The following is a 19,423-nucleotide window of genomic DNA, read 5'->3' on the forward strand; positions in this document are numbered from 1 at the left end:
GGTTTACCTAAGCTCAGAATACCTAAAGTTGAAACACCTAATGCTCTAAATACCAAAAACCCATTAACCTAACCTAATACACGAAATACCTAAAGCTCATGTACCTAATACACAAAACACCTAATGTTGATATACCTATAATGCACAAATTACCTACAGCTGATATACCTATTGCTCGAAACATCTAAAGCTGATATACCTAATGCACGTATCACCTAAAGTGGGTATACCTAATGTTAATATACCTAATGGACGAAATACCTAAAATCAAAAATATAAATATTGTTGAGTAGAATATTATTAGGACATACAACATTTGAAATACATTTTTTCATCATGATTTATTTCTTCATGTTCTCAGAATTCATAATATTGCTTTTCTATCTACCAGTGGCAGCTCTATAGGCAATTAGAATAATGTGCTAAATTTAATAATCTTCAAACTTTAAATAGGCCAATGGTGGATATCAAGTTCTTTCAACTGCCCTTCCTATACTAGCTGCTATTACTCTTTACATGGACCTGGTTATTATATGTGTTTTGTTCTCTATTTCAGGTATCTCAATCAGATCCTCTGCCTAAAACTATTTGCAAAAGTTGTTTAGAGAAACTGGAAAGCCAACATAGGCTTGTGATGCGTATTGAGCAAGCAGCAAAAATGGTGCGTCAATATCCTGCAAGACTTGGCCAACGGCGTGGGTGTCTTCTGAGCCATTGTGACAATAGCTCGAATGGCCCTCCTCATCCTCCTGTATCAAAATAATGTCTCTACAATCTCATTTTTAGTATTCCTACAATATAGATAATTATCCTGTACAAACAGCATCACTCTTAACTGACCGTAGTTCTGTAGAAAGCGACCAACTTTTTATTTTTGTCAAAGTGACTTACACCCTAACTCAGTGGCTTTGGTCCCTTTCTGTATTGATAAAAAAATTGAGTTGGTCGTTTTCTGCATAACTACGGTCAACTGTCCATCAGTGGCCCTTATGCCTTTTGTAATAAGGTTTACAAACTGTCAGTTAACTGTGTGACAATGGTATAATTACTCTAAAGCATGTATTAGTTACTGTCAAGAACATAATGTCTCTGGCTAGGTGTTTTACAGCTAATAAAATATTATTTGTTGTAAATAAGGATAATTTCTTTTATGTATTATTACTTATTAGTATTTAAATTAATGTCATATATGCTTGCTGAGAGGACATCTACAGTACAGTAATATTATTAGTATAGTCCATAATGCACTAAATAAATATTATTGTTTAAATTGCAAATTTGATGAAATATGCAATTTGATGTAAATACACTGCTTAAGAACATAATATATTAATTTAAGGTGTCATATGAAAGTAGAATGACCATGAAAATTTTAATGTTTGATACAGCATTTCCAAAAACCTTGAGGAAAATAAATCACATACACATAACACAGATCGATGAAACAAATGTTAAGTGTAAGACAGATTCAAATTTCTTTATATCATTATAATATCAAATAATGCTACATTTATCTATATGATTTATTTATTTAATGAGTTAACAATTAAAGAATTAACTTAGCCTTATAAGGTGGTCACCTATAATATAGGTCACTAGTTATTGACTACTCCATAGTTCCATACTAAGGCAGAAAGAAACAGCCACAGCAGCCACCTTACTAAAAAGAAGCATCCAATGAATACAAATTTGCTACAAGAATATTTTAACCATCTTTCAACTATTACAGGTTTTAAACATCACATAAATAGCTTGGGTGCAATATGGTCTGCACTGTTGTCTCCCGGCAGTTTAGGGGCCCCAACCATGCCCAACTAAATATACCTATCTAAAAATAGCTGTCTCTTCGACCGTTTCCCATAATAAGGCATAAGACTATTGTACAGTGTATTAGAATAATTTTGATTAGATTATTTATAATGTTGAGGCTAATTTTAAGCATTAGGTCTGTATGATATTATGTTTGCCTCTATTTAGATTATATTAATATAATAAATTAATCAGACATCATTTCATTTCAACCTCTTAGTTTTAGACTTATAATTATGTTGTTGATGTATGGTTTGTAAGTCTTTTCGTGACAAAGTTTGATACGTAACGTACCTAGACCTATTGTAGACTGGGTACGGTTGTAACAGTTTCACTTTGATTGGTCATGTCTTTGCTATCACAGCTCTAAGAATTAAAGAAAATGTTACTTATTGGAGAATATTCCTGAAATGACCTATTATATATGAATGTCCTATTTGTGCACCATTGTCACATTTGTAACAATCGTCCCCATACCGAGATCAGTTATAATTATAACAGTAACGGGGAACGGTTGTTGTAACATACCCAAGTAAAACCCTAATTAATTAACTTTGTTGAATATCTTTGCCAAACACAATGCAATACTTAATTATAATACCGTACAACATTATCATTTGACTTACGGTAAATTTTTAAGAATTATTTTGACCAGTCATTACCTCGCCTTTGTCCATGTAGTTAAGTTGGTAAATGTTCGAGCTGTATTAACCATACCCTGTTACAAACTACCCAGTCTCCTCTATGCGAGTAAAATATGAACAGTCAAGTAATGAAAAACCACGGTTTCTACTTCTACATATTTATTAATATAAAGAGGAATATAAACTAATATACAAAATATTTAACATTATTGCACACTCCCACTTGCTAGAAGCTTTTCAATTCTAGATGAATTTTTGTGTATAACGATCTTTAGATCATTAATTTTGTCTTGTTTTTCTTTTATGTCTGCGTCTAGGTTTTTAATTTTTGTATGTAGGGGTAGCAAAAAATCGTCATTAGCTCTGAAAAAGAAGAAATGTTATAACAATGGCGCCCACACAGCAGTTACACTTACACTTTTTATAAAGTGATATAACTGCAGTGTGGGAATACCGTAACAAACATATGTTTTAAGGTGGCACAGTACAGTCAACAGCATAAGTGTCTACGTTAGCTAAATGTTAGAATGTACGAAAATAATTACGCACGACATAGTAGGTAATAAAAACTTGGGAGTGTCCTTTGCTTGTTTAGCATTTTTTGCTGCTGACTGCACATTACTTCTCTCCATTGTATCAATAATAGAAAATGCCGTCATATAGGATAACTTACGCCTTCTGCTTGGATAGTTCTTTGGACGTTTCATCATAAGTTCTTGTCCATTGCTGCAGTTCTTGGCGCATCACCTCTACGTCCTCCTGAATGTGGTCTAGAAGCTTTCCTAGTGGATTGGCAGCGCGTGAAACAGCTTGAATGTTAAATTTGACTTGCTCTATCTCCTGATTTGATGCTTCTCGTGCCTTTTGGGCTCCAAATTGCCACTCCTAATATTGAAATATAAAAAAGGCATATTATATTACTATAGGCTCACCTCGATGAGTTTGGGTTAGTAGGCGTTGGAATTTCTCCAATCTATTTCGATTCAATGCATATGCTTAGAAAGTACTTCTTTACCTACATGCATCCATGTAAGCCCAAAAATTAGGTACCTTTTCTAGCACATGAACAGAAAAGCAAGCGCCTAGCGTGTTGATGCGGTGCACCACGCTGGGAATGCTGCGGAAGGGACACGTAGGTTGGGAACGTACGAGTGGTGTTTTTCAAGATTACGAGAGAAAACATACCCAGCAGTTTTTCGAGATTAAGAGACTTTCAGGGCATATGCATTGTATATGGTCGCCCTTTTATTCCTTTTATGACAAAATGCGAAGAAATTAGGTACACGTATCATTATCTATAAACCCTGCTTTAGTGTGCTTGGTGTGCAAAGCAAGTCTTTGAAACTTACGATCTCTGTTTTTCCAGAGACTTGAGAAAACTCTTTTTGTGAATCCAAAATCTGTTGAACTAAGTGACCATGTTGATTTAATGCCAGTTGGTCTGGTTGCTCTACAGATGCATTATGGGATTGTGGTTGATCTACAATAATGATGCTTGCGTCTTCCTCCTAAAACAAATGCAAATATAAGAATATGTGGGATGTAACACATAAGAAGAATCTTTTTAGATAGGTACCATATCCACTTGCCTCTTCATTGGGCGAGTTCTCGGTGATGATGTTTACTTTACCCACAAGTAGATTATCAGAAGCTTGCGCTGTTCCACTGTGTTTGTCCCTCAACCGCGGCGCGCCAGGCCTTGATGATGAAGGCCTCACGCTCGTTGGCCTGACTGGCTGACTAGGCACTATTGAATTTGTATTTGCTGAAGTAACTCTATTTTCGTTATTTTCATCTGTAGTCTCCACACTGTTCTGACGAAAATTATTTATGTTATTCTGTATTTTGTTCACGCTTAATTCATCTTGTTTCTCCTGCAAATTTTCATTTAGTTTTTCTTCGTTTTGTACTTGTGTGTCCCTATGGTCTTCTTCAGTAGTTACTGGGTCAGGGAAACGAGGAGGATTAATTTCCTGGTTTTCTTCAAATTCATTTCGTGTTTCTAATAAATCTTGAGATGATGAAGAATTTAAGTCTGTGTCTGCAATTGTGTAAGAAGTATCAAGCTTCTCTTTTACTAATTCTTCTGGCTCAGGTTCTGGTGGTGCTTGAGACTCTGGTTCTAATTTAACAGTTTCTGACTCCTTTCCATTTTTTGCCTGGTCTTCATCTTTATTATCTAATGGTTTAGTCAAATCTTTACTAGATGCTTTCGACAATTTCTTATTAGGCTGGGTATTAATCTCAGGTTGCTGATTTGCATTTCCAACTGAAGCCTTTTTGCTAATTGGTTTGCTGCTAATTGCTTTTGGTTTTTGTGTTTCTTGCTTGAGTGTACTTTCTCTGTCTTTTGATTTGCTTACTTTTTCTTTCGTTCCATTTTTGACGAAAGGCCCATCCCTTTTCTCTTTCTCTTTCTTCTGATTAGTTAATTTTTCATTACTTCTTGACGTAAGTTTATTTGATTCAGTACTTTTCTTAACAGTTTTTGCAGGTTCCTTAACTTTGGTATCTACCGTTTGTGCCGGTTTTGCACTCTCCTTATATTTTCTTACAGCTTCATCAGAGGATATTTTTTTGTCAAGAACTTGAGCTAAACATTGAAGCAGCTCATTTGTTTTATCAGGTTCCTGCCCTGCAACTACTTTGGATGGCTTCACCGATAATGGTTTGCCACTGGCTAAACCTGTAGGGAGATCAATTGATTAATAGAAGAGATACTATATTTTATCTTAGTTTGACTACCATTTCATATGTATCTCTATTCTCTCAGTTACTTAAAGGTTAGCTGGAAGAGATCCCTTAAAGGGATAAGTTCGCCTTTGTACACATTTCTTGTATTCTCTCTGTGTTATGTACCTACTTGTTTTGTGCAATAAAGTGTTTATTACTACTACTACTACTACTACTATAAAAAAGAAATATCAACAATGGATTTTTTTCATTGGAGAGATGAAAGGGGAAGGGAAAGCGACTTACCAACCACCGATATAACTTTATTAAGAAATAATATTTTACTCTCTCTATCCTTAACATTATCGGAAACCAGTTCGTCTTCTTCAAATAGACCTTTAAAAAATCCAGTAGTCTTTAAAACCTGCAAAAATATATTTACATAGCAATGCCATTGAGTACTTATTAATAACGTTTGTCTTCATCGTCCTATTAGTATAATCAATACATACCGTCGTTATAATATCATGTAAGAATCTAAACGGAGGTTTCTTTAATAACTTATCACTCAACGGTGGGCGTTTCACGTACTTTCCAAGACTCGTTTGAGTGGATTTGATTATACTTGGATCCAATTCCTTTTCCATTTCTCATAATTGAGAATATAGCCGCAAAGTACAATTTGTCTAACTTCTTTACTTACTTTCCTAACTACCTGGCAAAAACAGTATGAGTATCATAAATGACTTTGGCATGTCTTTGTTTACTTCTCGTTGCTATAGTAATATTTGTGTTCGCGATGTGTTTACGTGGAACATGCGTATCAATACCAAACAGCCCCACTAAACAACAAATACCTATAATTAATCAATATTATGTACCTACTCATAATTTTATGCTAAGTGGCTAAATCTAAAATACACTATTTTTGTTTTTGGCGCGGCGTTGATCTCATTACTTTCCTTTGTTTTAAATTAAGTCTTTAAGACTTCGAGCAACACGGAAGGGAGGCGGCATTCGCACTATTTCCCCTCTGCCGAGGTACAAGATTAGCGCGTCAATTTAATCTACCGCGGGTAATAAAACTAGTTGCACTTGGATTTTTCACTAGACCGAGTCCAGACGCGCGCGTGAACACTGCTGCCCAAAAATGCCTGTTTGCTCGGTTTTTTGTTATAAAAAGAGGTCGGGGACATCAAATTTACAAAAAGAAAGTGTTACATTTCACATGTAATATTTTTTTTTACATATCATACGTTAAATTACATTTAAATACAATTATTATATTTTAGTCTCAAGTAATTGTTGGAGTTATCGATTTTGCTCGCTCAGTACAAATTGCGGATCGGTCGAGCGACAAATCCGACTTCTCATCTCTCAGAATACAGTGACATACTTCAACGAAAATGTGTTAGTGTGCGTGTTGTGACACTAGTCACTCGTCCGTACACAAAAAGAGATCGAGGTTTGCAAGATTTGTCTTTGACGTGTGTCATTTTCTATGTATTTGTGTCGTCATTACAGATTGGATTTTGTATGTAAGTGTGTGAGAAATGCGACTGTGTGCACCTTTCCCCCCGCGAAAAATGGCAGAAATATTTGTACGGCGAGATATCGCTTGGGCCCCTCCCTTCCGACATGTCGGAAGCCGGTATTGCTCGAAGCTTTAAGAGATCTTCAATGTGCACACTAGCGCCACAGCTAAATAATCGTGATTATTTAAATTTAATGAAAGATATTGAAAAAAGGGGGCCGCTACGTACTGTATTGTGTATTTAAGTACCTTTTGAATACATCAGACTACGGCCGTTTTTGTTTTGAGTTCCTAGATCGACGAAACCAGCAACACAACAACTAGTTTGATGTATTCAAAAGGTACTTAAATACACAATACAGTACGAATAGCGGCCCTCTTTTTTCAATATCTTTCGTTAAATTTAAATAACCACGAATATTTAGCTGTGGCGCTAGTGTGCACGTTGAAGGGCTCTTAATATTGGTGTCAATGTTTCCGCTCGCATACGTGCCTACCGCGAACATCGCAAATCGAAGTTTTGTTATCTGCCTCTCTATCGCGTTTGCGGCACGACCTGATATGATCGGACAATTTAATCAGATTGGTGAATAATTGTCCCCGTCTGGACACGCCTAATGATATTCGCCACAGATGGTAGGATCCTATAGACGTGATATGCGCGTGCGTCCGCAAGGGACAAAACATACGCAGTGCGACGTTATGATCGGTCGAATTTATTTGTTGCCCACCATAATTCATACGAAATCTACGGTGGGGAATAAAAAAAATTGAGACTGACAAAGATCCGTCTAAGTTGTACCATCTAAAGTTTGTCAAAGGACTGTCTCATTTCAATCATAGACGGAAAGTATCATACTATCTGTGTCTTGCGCTAGTACTAGCATCCAAAAGAAAAAGATGAGTATAGTTTTACTGGTTCTTACTGACTGACAAATTGTTTTGGTCGATTGGTTCACTCGTGGCTCGGTTCGCGGCTCGGCTCGTGGCTCGCACGCGAATGTAAAGTGGGTTATAATTTGTCAATTTTGACATATGTCATTATATTGACGTGACGTGGCGAACTCGATAGCCCGAAGCCCTATACCAAGCCAACGCCAAGCCCAGCGCCTGAGCGAAAGTAATATCAAAATTAGCTAAGGAGAGAAACTGGATGTGTTATTGTAAATATCCATCGATCAAGGAGCAGATGATCTACTAAGTAATCATGCCACCAGGTAAAAAGGGAAGACCTCCGGGCTCGAAGAATAAGACTACTTTTCAAAATAAATGCAATTACTGTTCCCTTCAACTGAAGTGCAAGAGTGATATGTTGAAACATTTACGTGTCTGCAGTCAGAAATTTAAGGATCTTGATCCCAAAAAGGTAAACATTGATACAAAGTTTTATATAAACATATTTTTGTATCTTGAGATATCTATAATTTTATCTTGTTAATTTATAACAGGCCGTGTATAGCTGCACACAATGCACCAAGAAGTTCAGGTTCGAGAACAGTTATACCAAACATCTAAAGATGGAACATTCCAAGCTCCGAACTGCAGTGGACTGTAAGCAGTGCAATGTCCGCTGCCCAAACCACCGAGCCCTTAAAGAGCACATTGCAAATGTGCATGAGCGGGAGATATTTGAGTGTGAGCATTGCAAGAAGCAGTTTGTCAGGCGGGCCCATGTTTTACGCCACATTGCTCAAAAAGGCTGTGATGGATCAGGAGTTAAAATGTTCCCTTGTGAAGTAAGTGTTCAATTTCTTTTGATCAATGGTTTGGTCTATGGTGTTTTAACATTTAAAGATCATCATCTTCACGATCACAATGGTCTTTTACTATTTTTTATTATTATTTATGCTTTAGTTACTTAAAATGGTCCGTTTAATTATCTCCAAATCTAATCCAACTAGTTTGGCCTAGTGGGTAGTAATAGTGACTCTGTCTATGAAGCCAATGGTCCCGGGTTCAAATCCTGGTAAGGGCATTTATTTTTATGATGAACACAGATATTTGTTTTAAGCCATGGGTGTTTTCTATTTATTTAAGTAATGTACATTTTGTATGGTACATAGTTACCTATATTGTTGTCTACCTAAACCCACAAACCAGTCTTATTGAGCTTACTGTAATGTCCTATATTGCTAAACATTTCAGATTTGCAACGCCTCATTCACCCGCAAGGACAACTTGATAGTTCACCTCCGATTACAGCACATCAACAAGAACAATTTCCATTGCAAACACTGCAGCTACCACACCAAGAACTTCGCCAAGCTGATCATTCACACCCAGAAAAATCACTTAGGTGATCATTACAAAATTACTTATTAAATTATATTTTGCTGTGTTAAAACTTACATAATGATACACACTCACTTTTCACAAGTGAGTCTAAACCGTAAAATTATTCAATCCTCACTCCGCGATTTCGTCGCTTTGCTACAGGTAGCTAAAAATACATCCATTCCACACCAATTTTGGTGAAGCTGGCCCAAAATTGTTAATTGTTATAAGATAATCAAGACAACTTTTTTTCTTACAGAACCAAAAAACTATTATGAGTGTGATCACTGTAGCAAAGTGACAAGCTCTAGGGCAGCTATGGCCAAGCATTTAGAAATCCATGGAGAAAAGAAATATGAATGTGATGTGGTAAGTTATCCCATTAGTTGCAATGTCTGATTACTGTGTTGATAATGCAATATGTTTTGTAAGCTTGAATGATCCACTGAGTTTTTTTTATGCTGCTATTGATTGTAAAGGGTAAGTAAAACAATTATGTTGCTAATGTGTAGTATATTTAATTACACAAACGGGTCTACCGCAATATAATTTCATTGTTTTTACCTATAATTCCGATGTTTCAGCTGAGTTGCACCAGCTGTGGTCACGTTTGTGTAATTAAATATGTGTACAAAACGCGAGAGTTATAATGTGTAGTATCTTCTGGATTGTAATAATAAGTGTATTCCCAGTTATTAAATTCTGTCATAAACAGAGCTCGGATAGGGTGAGCTATTTGCCTTATAATTTGACATGTCTTATGTCATATATAAGGCAAATAGCTCACCCTATCCGAGCTCTGGTCATAAATCTAAGCAGTTTTGTACTCGATTGTAATTTGTAATTATGAATCACCTGAGTGATAGTATTAATTTTGGTGTATGATCCATTTTGCTATTATCATGTATAAGTCTGTTATCTTTAGGTATTTAAATAAAAGTAAACAAACAATTTGTACATTTTTGGGTAGTTATAACATTTATTGGTTAACCGACCAAATACAAAACCGCTTGGATCAGTCACTGAACGACCTGACTTTAATCTACATTACTTGATCATGTAATTGTTTTCATCCCTCAACTGACTTAAGTAGCCATTTGAGGGTAGATTTTGTTTACTTTTATTTAAATACCTAAAGATCATCATTGGCCACAGCATCTTTGCAGATGATAGTTGCAGCGACTAAAGAAAGTATTTTGAGGAGGTAGTCTACAGTCTACATCGACTGACCTAAAGATACAGAGTATAGATCCAGTGTATGTAGTTTGTTCCATGGCTAGTTTTGTTTTCAGAAGTTCTGTATTTTATTTTGTTTAAATTGTATGTAGTTCACAAGTCTTTACTCGGTTTTTTCAACATCATGTTCTGGATACAGTGTGGCTACGCAACTTACACTATAGAGGTGATACGTCGTCACGTGCTCGTGCATGTGGAGGAGAAGCCGTACAAGTGCGCGATCTGCGGCCAGTCGTACATCCAGCGCTCGCAGCTGCAGCGCCACCTGGTGAAGCACACCGGCAACATGTGCGCCAAGTGCGGGGGCACCTTCAGCTCCAAAGCCAGGTGTGTCTTTACTGCTAGTACACGTAAGGCCACGCTGGTCTTTGGGAAGGCGTACAGAGTAGTACAGATTGATTATACAACAAATTGTGAGTGTTAATTATTGTTTTGTGTGCGTGCGTGCGTGCGTGCGTGCGTCTGTGTGTGTGTATGTGTGTGTTTAGTTAGTGTGTCTGTGTGTGTTGTGTCTGTCTGTAACGAATCTTGGAAGTTAAATTTGACCCACTTCCCAGGTTCCGATTTTCGATTGAGCTAAAATTTTTCAAGCATATGTAAATTAAATGAATTCAATATTATGGCACTATCGAGCTGATCTGATGATGAAGACAGCAGGTGGCTAATTGGCCATGGGAACGGTGTGATAAAACAATGCAACCTAATTGTGTTTGGGTTTGTTAGAATCAGGTTAGAATTGTCTCGATGAATACTAGATACCGACTTAATAATAAGATTTATGGCCTAGCTTTAAAATAAATAAGATTTGAAATAATTCCCTGCTGAAAGAAAAGTACAGTCAGCGAAAAAAACTTGTATCATAATTGAATTTTTTGACAAAAACGTATTTATCCTTAGATTTCACAGGCCTATAAATCCCGGTCTTTTGATAGGCTTGCGTGGGGATATAAATCCAACACGTAGAAACCCTTAGGTAATAAATTTAATAATATTGCCGAAATACAGGAGAGCACATGTGATTGCATACCTGAGAAATCCAGACTGGTTTTCTTGAAGTACTCTCATTTTTCTATACACTACCATAATCATTATGTTTCGGACACTTTGAATGTTGCTCTTGATGATTTCTCATCGTACCATGTAAAACTTGATTTCTACAAAATGGGTCAGGGAAGGTAGCCATATAAACAATTTCCCTTATTCCAGCTTGATAATCCACCAGCGCGAGCATCTGGGACTGGATAAGCTGCTGTGCCCATATGAAGAGTGTCCATACTCCAAGAAGGAATTCAGCAGCGAAGCCAGCCTCACCAATCATGTGAAGTCTCATTTAAATGAGAAACGTGAGTATAAAGGGAAATACGTAAAATGAGTCAATGGAAAAATAGTGCCTAGTTAAATTTGGATGCAAATTCAACGAATACACTATACAACTTTTTGGCTACCTATAGGGAATGGGCATGATTGTTGTTGACTCTGTTTATTGACGAGAAGGATCAATGTCAAGTTAAAGTTTTCGATTGAGGCCATATCTTAAACTGAAGTGCCATGCATTTCCAGTCCAAAATAAACAAATTAGTAATCCTCTTTGCAATTTTTAGATGAGCTTCACATTGAATGCGGGTCAGCAAGCCGCTCCGGTGTGCGAGCCGGAGAACGCTATGTACGTTCGCCGTTTCGCTTACGCGTGCAGGTCCGCATTACTGTGATATTTTAGTATTTTGAGTGTGATTACGTTTAAAATGGTCCGTTCCGTCTGTCGCAGCGTACCAATGCGCCGTGTGCAAGAAGCGGTTCCACAGCGAGATCAACCAGCGGCGCCACGTGCTGACGCACCAGCTGGACCGGCCGCGGCGCTGCATGTACTGCGTGGCGGCGCGGGCGTACGTGCGCGGCGAGCAGCTGGTGAAGCACGTGCGCAAGTGCCACCCTGACCTGTTCCGCGCGCACCTGCAGCACGTGCGCCGCGTGCTCGTGAGTTTTAAGCTTTCCTTTGTCTATGGTTTTACGAGGATTCGCGAACTACTTCCGCGCGATTACACAGCGTATTTATTTGTATCGTGTAGTGGCACGCGCTGGAACAGAGTACTTGGCGTCGTACGCATCCCTAAGGGCTAACTTAAAGTAGCACCAAACCGTATGCCATCGTATAATTCGCAAAAAATATTCGTAACGTTAGTCAGCCTGTCAATTATGTGAGGCGCGAACCACACTGGTATACTCATATTAACTTGGTGTGACGTCCAAGTAAATTTTCAGTCTGATTTGAAACACAAATTTAGGCGTTTTACAATCGAGATTGAGAAAATTTGTTAAGTTGTACCTATTGGAATGATTTGCAATGAGATAGTTTTGCACGTCAAGACATCTCAGTACATAGGTACAGATAGCCTACGAGGGATGTTTTGCTTAAATCTGTTCTTATTATTTACCACAACCAAACAAAAACGTGCCTTATCCCCAGGGCACAAGCAACAAGATAGACCGAGTGAAGAAATCAGAACTAGACTCGATCCTGAACGTGCTGGACGCGGAGTCGGAGCGGATCCTGCAGGGCTACGGCGAGGGCGTGCTGTACGGCGGCGTGCAGGACGTGGAGCCCGACGAGACTGAGGTGCCGCTCAAGGTACTGTGCCGGCCCCTTAATAAATCACTTAATTCATACAGAAAAAAATCTTTTATTTCAAAGTCCACAGTAACATAAACACATTAAAATTACAATTAGGTACAAATAAAATAGAAATTCAATCTTTTCACAATTTATTATTTATTTACTTAATTAATGTTGCTTCAAACATTGCAAACCAATTCAATAATTAAAAAGCGTAATTAAACAAGCATATTCAATTACAAATAAAATACAAATTATTACTAGGTATTATTTACACAAACTTTATTGTATTTTCGTGACGTGACGGCGGCAAAAGAAAATCTATTCAAGGTGTATTGGCTTTTCCAGTCAATTTATTTTAATTTTAATGCTGTCTTTTTAAAATGTAGCCTCAAATAAAAGTAAAAATTGTCGTAAATCATGTAAAGCTTCAATTTTTGTTTCAAAAATCTGGATAGGATGAATTCGTATTTTTTTCGGTGCAGAAAGAAAAAAAAATTTTCAATAAAAATAAAATTACAGATAGAAAAGACTGAGAATCCGCTGATGTCGGAGGAGGAGCTAGCCGAGAGCCTGAAGAAGTTGCTGACGCAGCTCATCGACATGGAGAAACTCGAGTGCTTCGGCTGGCCCGACGAGAGCGTCGACGTGGTGAGCAGCTTTTTTATCTTTAATATTTACTGCTTATTTAAGCAAGGTAGAATTGCCAATGTCTAAAGGGGTCCACTGATTAACAGTCCGCCGGACGGTATCAGCCTGTCAGTTGTTCAGAACTGTCAAAATTTTGTTCTAACTGACAGGCCGATACCGTCCGACGGACTGTTAATCAGTGGACCCCTTAAGTGTCTGTTTTCGATTTCACATTTGAAGGAAACGTTTGTTGCGATAATTTTGCATTTGTTGTTTTTTTTAACAAATTTCACACAGCTAATCTCATAAAAACGAGTAGAGATTGTGTTTTTATACCCCATATGACCTTAAGTTCCCATTATCTAGAGTATTCTTAATATTCAGTCGCTTAAGAGCGGCATTGAAAATAATAATTTTAACAGACGGTCTTAGCGCTATTTCACCTTCAGTTTATTCCGTACCCAAAGGGTAAAAACGGGACTTTATCACTAAGACTCCACTATCCGTCCGTCTGTCTGTCTGTTACCAGACCAGGCTGTATCTCATGAACCGTGATAGCTAGACAGTTGAAATTTTCACAAATGATGTATTTTCGTTGGCGCTATAACAACAAATACTAAAAAGTACGGAACCCTCGGTGGGCGATTTTCTTATAATTTGCTTGTATTTATTTTATATAAGTCTGAGCGTCCTTATGGCTAGCGAAAAATATGGTTCCTTTTGCTTGAAATCGACACGTATAAATATTGACACACACTTTTTCCATAGGTCCTAGAAAAAGTGATAGAGCAATGCGGCGCGCGCGCCGCCGACCGCTCGCGCTGGACGCGCGTGCAGCGCCTGCGCGAGAACACCAAGCAACTGTTCCTCTACGTGATCGAGGACGCCAACATCGCGCGCATGCTCGACACGCACACCATCGACCAGATCGTCAAGCACATCCTCACGCAGGTCGCAGACACCGACGCCGCAGAAATATAGGGAGCGTGCATCAACTGAACACTCTCCAAAAAGAAAAAGCTCTATTCATCGGCGCGAAGCATTATGTCATGTTTCCGTTTTTAAATTTAAGCCACTAGATGGCAGAACCTATTTTGCGAAATATAGAGCCAATGTGAAGTACAGGCAGGCGTGGCTCACTCCGCGATTTCATCGCTTTGCTGCAGGTAGCTAAAAGTACATCCGTTCGACCCCAATTTTGGGGTTTGCCATAAGCCGCGCGTGGCGCTGTCGCTGTGTTAGAGAGTGAGTCTTCTGTACCTAGTACTATTATTTATTCTGTGGTACAGGTGGCAGTACGTGCTTAGAAGCATGAATGGTTTTCGCTTTCGATTCAGGTCACGAGGTGGCAGATCCTCCACGCATGGTCTTTATAGACCTTGTGGCTATAGCGATAGAGCTTACAGGGCTCGGCACCTGCGGATCTCTGATCGCTCTTGAACTGGCGACCTCTAAATCTACCATCTTACCTACATCCTACTATCTTGGGATTGTCCTCTTTGACAGACAGTTTTGCTAGCACCACTACGCTAACGTCGAGTGATTCTGCGACTGGCTTATCGGGGATGATAATAACGCACGTATGCTGTACACGCACTCGATCAGAATAATCAGCATAAGCTGATGCAGGCCGGGCTTTAGACCTTATAGCAATAAGAATACAGTTGAAAATGAATATCATAGCAAGGTTGAGATTCATTTTAATCATTATTTTAGGGCTAAATGTGTACACAATCATTACAATCGACCAGATATTGTATGTTATATTGTGTAGTGAATATTCAGAAAAATACGCGCATTTTGTTTTTTTACACCTCTTCATTAATAGTGGTTAGTCGTGCTATGAGGAGTGGCTTAAAATCGGTTTCCTCTTAGCTTAATAATGTCTAAGTTACAATAATTGTGCCTTAAAAAGTGATTTTACTGCATATACATGCCTATTATAGACTGTTCTGTCTTATAGATATAATGATGACACATATTGTTAATTATGTTAAGTTTTGCAGTAAATAAAGGCTGTCTATCCCAATAAGTTGTGAACATAATATATTTTTGCAATACGTTCGGTGTTTGTAATCAAAACAAACATCCTAGACTGTAATCGAAGTGTTAAGTTTTGTTTTAAGGCTTTTGAATAATAATTGTTTTACTGTTTAAACATAAATACCAGACATGTCTCGATATTGAATTTAAACTGAACGTTTTTATCGTAATGCATGTTTATGAATTTTAAATATGTTCCAATATTAGGAAACATGGTTGGTGTTGCAAGGTTAATGAGACAAAAGAACAAATAAGATATAATATTATAAGAAACTACAAATTACTATTACCATGTTGTATAAGTTATGTTTAAGGTGAGATAGTTAAGTTTATAGTTTTAACTAGAATCAATATATTTTAAATAAGAATAATCATTGTTATAATAGAATATAAAAGATTACATTTTATTGAAAGTTTGGATAAAGCAAAATATTTTATAAACCTCGTAGAACTATTCCTCCACTCACAGATGTGGATCCATATAATGTGTTTATTGGGAGCTATATTATCAATTTAAAAAACCTTGTCTACATTTATTTTAATAGATAGGTATAAATCACTTATATCCTTTGCCTTTTATCATTATCCTTAATAAACTTTTACATATAATAAGGGTGCGTCTTATTACATAAATCTTTAGTAAATAAAATCATTACAAGAACCGATTCCTGCCGCCTGCCTGTGTTGTGTTCCTGCCGGTGAGTAAGCTAGGTTGCAGTGCGTGTAAGGGAGGGTGCGGCTGCGGAGTATTAGGCTCGGCAACGCGCATGATATACCTCTGGAATTGCAGGCGTCCATAGGCTTCGTAGGCTGCTCACCATCAGGCGGGCTCTGCTCGTTTGCCACCGACGTAGTATAAAAAAAGAACCAATATAAATTGTAGGTAACCCCATATTCTCAAGTGGATAATGCTAAAGTATCCGAAGCATTCTTTACTGTTTCAACCAAAAAAAAGGATTTATAGATGGTCAAGCAAATCTTGTCAGTAGAAAAAGGCGCGAAATTCAAATTTTCTATGAGACGATATCCCTTCGCGCCTACATTTTTCAAATTTGCCGCCTTTTTCTACTGACAAGATCTGCTTGACCAACTATAGTCATTTATATCAACCGTAGGAGAAACACATTCAATATATTTACTACTATTAAAACACTAAAGTTCTATTCATCAATGAAATAAGTAAAGATAAAAGGGTTTCATTCTTGGGGGCTGTCCATAAATTACGTCATCGATTTTTGACCCCCCCCCCCTACAATCATTCAAAAATCATGCTTCAAATGACCCCATTTCCTCCTACTGCATGCTACCGTCATCCGATGTCCAGACCCCCCCCCCTAATTTGAAATGACGTAATTTATGAATAGCCCCTTGCTTCCCGGTGAAAGCATATTCGGGTTTCGACCACCCTGATCACGAGGACACTAAAATGCGTTTTTAGAAGGGACCGGAACTCACCATGGCTTTCTAGTGTTGCCCGCGTCCGCGAAGACTGACGTTTATTGTCAGTTGTGACGTGACGTTTGTTTGTAATTGACGAAGTACCGTTCGCTCGCCCACTTGTCTTGTGTCGTGGATGAGAAAAAGTTTTCTGCACGAAATTAGTTCTGCCTGACTAAAACGTAACTCAGTGAAAAAAAATTAATTAAAATGTCCGTCAGCGCTCCTCTTATTGTAAGGTTATTAGCTTCTTCGGTGTCAGTTGCTGGCCGAGCTGGGAAAATAGTGAGAGATGTAATGAGCAAAGGAGAGTTGGGGATTGTTGAAAAGGTTTGTTTTTATAAGCCATGCCTTGCTCATTTTACATTTGCCTATCGCGTCCATATCTTTTTTATATTAATATCGGGTCATATATTCACTTGGCCTTGATGTGTATGTTCTTGGCATTACATCATACAATTAAATAAATAATCTTATCTTTACAATCATGATAATTGATGACGTTATAATAGCTAAATATTTAAATTATTGGTATTCGATATTATATCAATTATACATGTTTCAATAACTATAATGCATTTTTTATAGTATATGTTACTGTATTACAGTATAATTATTTTTTTTTTATAATCAGGGAAAGGATGACTATCAGACGGAAGCAGATAGGTCTGCCGAGAAGTGTATTGTTGCATCCCTCTCCAAACAGTATCCAAAAGCCAGTATTATTGGAGAGGAAGATAGCTCAGTGGAAGAGGTGAGGTGTTTATCTTATGACAATATTGTTTGCCAGCTAATGTACAGTACTTAACTCTTGTATTTCCATTTTCAGGGTGAGGTTTCACCAGACTGGATAGTGGTGGATGCAGATAAAGAGGTGTTGGGTCTGGAGTGCCCTGCTAGCCTCAAAGGGGTGAAGGAGGAAGATATAGTAGTGTGGGTTGATCCCCTTGATGGAACTTCCGAGTACACTCAAGGTAGGTTGATGTAACATATATTAGATTAACAAGTGGTCTCTACTCTATTTACAGCAATCTCTGCATGAAGGATGATGGTGGCTGAACTACAACACTTTAAAGTTATCCTTAATTAGTATCTACAATTCTACGAGGCTAAGCTGTTTTTAGTTACTACATTTGGCAACTACTTCAATTATTTATTTTATCTTAAGATAAAATAAAAATTGATTTAAATACAAGTGTATTAACAACCATTAATTTGGTATTTTGTCACATTCAGTATTTAATGTAGTCACTAATGATAAGCATAGTACTGCAGAATTGTGTACATGCTTTACAATAAATAATTTATAAATTCTAGGTGCCCTAATGTTGAAGAGAGATCCTTGGGAACGATGGAAAATGTATTTGAGCCACCCTTTTATCAGTATGAAGTGGTACTTAAGTCTACTTCATTCAAATTTTGGTAATTTAAAAAATTATGGATTCATGGGTTTTGTTCTTTGTATATCTCGGAATACTAACTTGATAGTTCATGTTATTTAGTGATTTTTGGTTTTCTTTTATCTGTAACCACCCTTCTCAAGGATGTAGATTTACAGGCAAGTATAGGCATAAATGTATTATTTGCAAACTTTCTGTGTCCTTTATACATCTAACCATTTTCAATTTCATTCCTTAATTGCATGATTTATGCCCTATACATAATATTGCATGAGCCAAACTTGCTATTATACTTTATTATAGGAAAATGAAATATGTGCACATACTATATTTAATTACTACAAGTGTTTAATAACTAATAAAGATAAATTGTTGCAGGATTCTTGGAACATGTGACAGTTCTTATTGGAATCTCTGTCAATGAGAAACCAGTAGCTGGAGTGATTCACCAGCCATTTTTCAAAAATCAAACGGGAGGAGAAGTTAAAATGGGCAGAACTATCTGGGGGCTGTCAGAGATAGGTGTTGGAGGGTTCACGCCGGCTCCGCCTCCAGGGTCCTTGATCATCACCACAACTAGAAGCCATTCTAATCCTGTGGTTGAAAAGGCATTACAGGTCATGAATGCTGCTCAGATTCTGAGGGTTGGAGGTGCAGGATACAAGGTGGGTGGTGCATCATGATTCCCTTACATGCGTCTCATTCTCACAACATTGCCAATATTTCTCCGCATTGACGAGATCACTATTGTGCAACTTTAATTTTTAGGTGTTACAACTGTTGGAAGGCAAAGCATCAGTATACGTATTCGCCAGTCCAGGATGCAAGAAGTGGGACACATGCGCCCCCGAAGCAGTATTGTCAGCAGCCGGGGGCAAGCTCACGGATATCCTCGGGAACTTCTACAAGTACGGGGCCTCGGCACCCAAGCCGAACAAGACCGGGGTCTTAGCTGCCGTCAACGATGAACTGCACAGCTACGCACTGAACAGGATACCACAGGAACTGAAAGATACTCTAGCCAATAAATAGCTACGATTTATATCACAATGTTTAGCCTCGTAAGACCAAACCCATAGATACACGTCCACATGCACGTGTAATGGCTCCTCTACACGATGGGCCAACGCCG

At 37.8% G+C, this 19,423-nt stretch overlaps 3 protein-coding genes across 4 annotated transcripts; 2 read left to right on the forward strand and 1 right to left on the reverse strand.

Moving 5' to 3' along the window:
• Positions 1-2,595: 2,595 nt before the first annotated feature.
• LOC134673344 (TRAF3-interacting protein 1-like) lies at positions 2,596-5,864 on the reverse strand. The gene is made up of 6 exons (XM_063531309.1): positions 5,639-5,864; positions 5,433-5,550; positions 4,043-5,139; positions 3,803-3,961; positions 3,127-3,338; positions 2,596-2,816 (listed from the first exon to the last, which is right to left on the reverse strand). The coding sequence occupies exons 1-6, from the start codon at positions 5,771-5,773 to the stop codon at positions 2,660-2,662; spliced, it is 1,878 nt and encodes a 625-aa protein (XP_063387379.1). The 5' UTR covers positions 5,774-5,864; the 3' UTR covers positions 2,596-2,659.
• A 1,843-nt stretch (positions 5,865-7,707) lies between these two features.
• On the forward strand, positions 7,708-16,028 carry LOC134673538 (zinc finger protein 3-like). Its single transcript, XM_063531535.1, has 10 exons — positions 7,708-8,026; positions 8,109-8,396; positions 8,806-8,956; positions 9,194-9,303; positions 10,310-10,497; positions 11,377-11,513; positions 11,936-12,144; positions 12,635-12,796; positions 13,304-13,432; positions 14,180-16,028. Exons 1-10 carry the CDS (start codon positions 7,868-7,870, stop codon positions 14,390-14,392), a joined length of 1,746 nt encoding a protein of 581 aa, XP_063387605.1. The 5' UTR covers positions 7,708-7,867; the 3' UTR covers positions 14,393-16,028.
• A 931-nt stretch (positions 16,029-16,959) lies between these two features.
• LOC134673650 (3'(2'),5'-bisphosphate nucleotidase 1) lies at positions 16,960-19,362 on the forward strand. 2 transcript variants are annotated; one of them, XM_063531652.1, is made up of 6 exons: positions 16,960-17,221; positions 17,526-17,645; positions 17,721-17,865; positions 18,209-18,313; positions 18,670-18,956; positions 19,060-19,362. In XM_063531652.1, exons 1-6 carry the CDS (start codon positions 17,102-17,104, stop codon positions 19,321-19,323), a joined length of 1,041 nt encoding a protein of 346 aa, XP_063387722.1. In that variant the 5' UTR covers positions 16,960-17,101; the 3' UTR covers positions 19,324-19,362. The 2 variants fall into 2 exon arrangements, with proteins under 2 accessions (XP_063387722.1, XP_063387723.1); XM_063531653.1 differs by lacking the exon at positions 18,209-18,313 and having other exon boundaries at positions 16,961-17,221; positions 19,060-19,361.
• Positions 19,363-19,423: the final 61 nt, after the last annotated feature.

This window comes from Cydia fagiglandana, chromosome 18 (genome assembly GCF_963556715.1).
Source record: "Cydia fagiglandana chromosome 18, ilCydFagi1.1, whole genome shotgun sequence".
Taxonomy (NCBI): domain Eukaryota; kingdom Metazoa; phylum Arthropoda; class Insecta; order Lepidoptera; family Tortricidae; genus Cydia; species Cydia fagiglandana.

Excerpts from the sequence above, each read along its gene's own strand:
- LOC134673538 (XM_063531535.1), top strand. The coding sequence starts at position 7,868 with ATGCCACCAGGTAAAAAGGGAAGACCTCCGGGCTCGAAGAATAAGACT. Across the intron at positions 11,514-11,935 it reads GTCTCATTTAAATGAGAAAC|CGTACCAATGCGCCGTGTGC; the intron begins GTGAGTATAAAG and ends CGTCTGTCGCAG. Across the intron at positions 13,433-14,179 it reads CCGACGAGAGCGTCGACGTG|GTCCTAGAAAAAGTGATAGA; the intron begins GTGAGCAGCTTT and ends CTTTTTCCATAG.
- LOC134673344 (XM_063531309.1), bottom strand. The coding sequence starts at position 5,773 with ATGGAAAAGGAATTGGATCCAAGTATAATCAAATCCACTCAAACGAGT. Across the intron at positions 5,140-5,432 it reads TAAAGTTATATCGGTGGTTG|GTTTAGCCAGTGGCAAACCA; the intron begins GTAAGTCGCTTT and ends ATCTCCCTACAG. Across the intron at positions 2,817-3,126 it reads GAACTATCCAAGCAGAAGGC|AGCTAATGACGATTTTTTGC; the intron begins GTAAGTTATCCT and ends CTTCTTTTTCAG.
- LOC134673650 (XM_063531652.1), top strand. The coding sequence starts at position 17,102 with ATGTCCGTCAGCGCTCCTCTTATTGTAAGGTTATTAGCTTCTTCGGTG. Across the intron at positions 17,222-17,525 it reads AGTTGGGGATTGTTGAAAAG|GGAAAGGATGACTATCAGAC; the intron begins GTTTGTTTTTAT and ends TTTTATAATCAG. Across the intron at positions 17,646-17,720 it reads AAGATAGCTCAGTGGAAGAG|GGTGAGGTTTCACCAGACTG; the intron begins GTGAGGTGTTTA and ends TTCCATTTTCAG.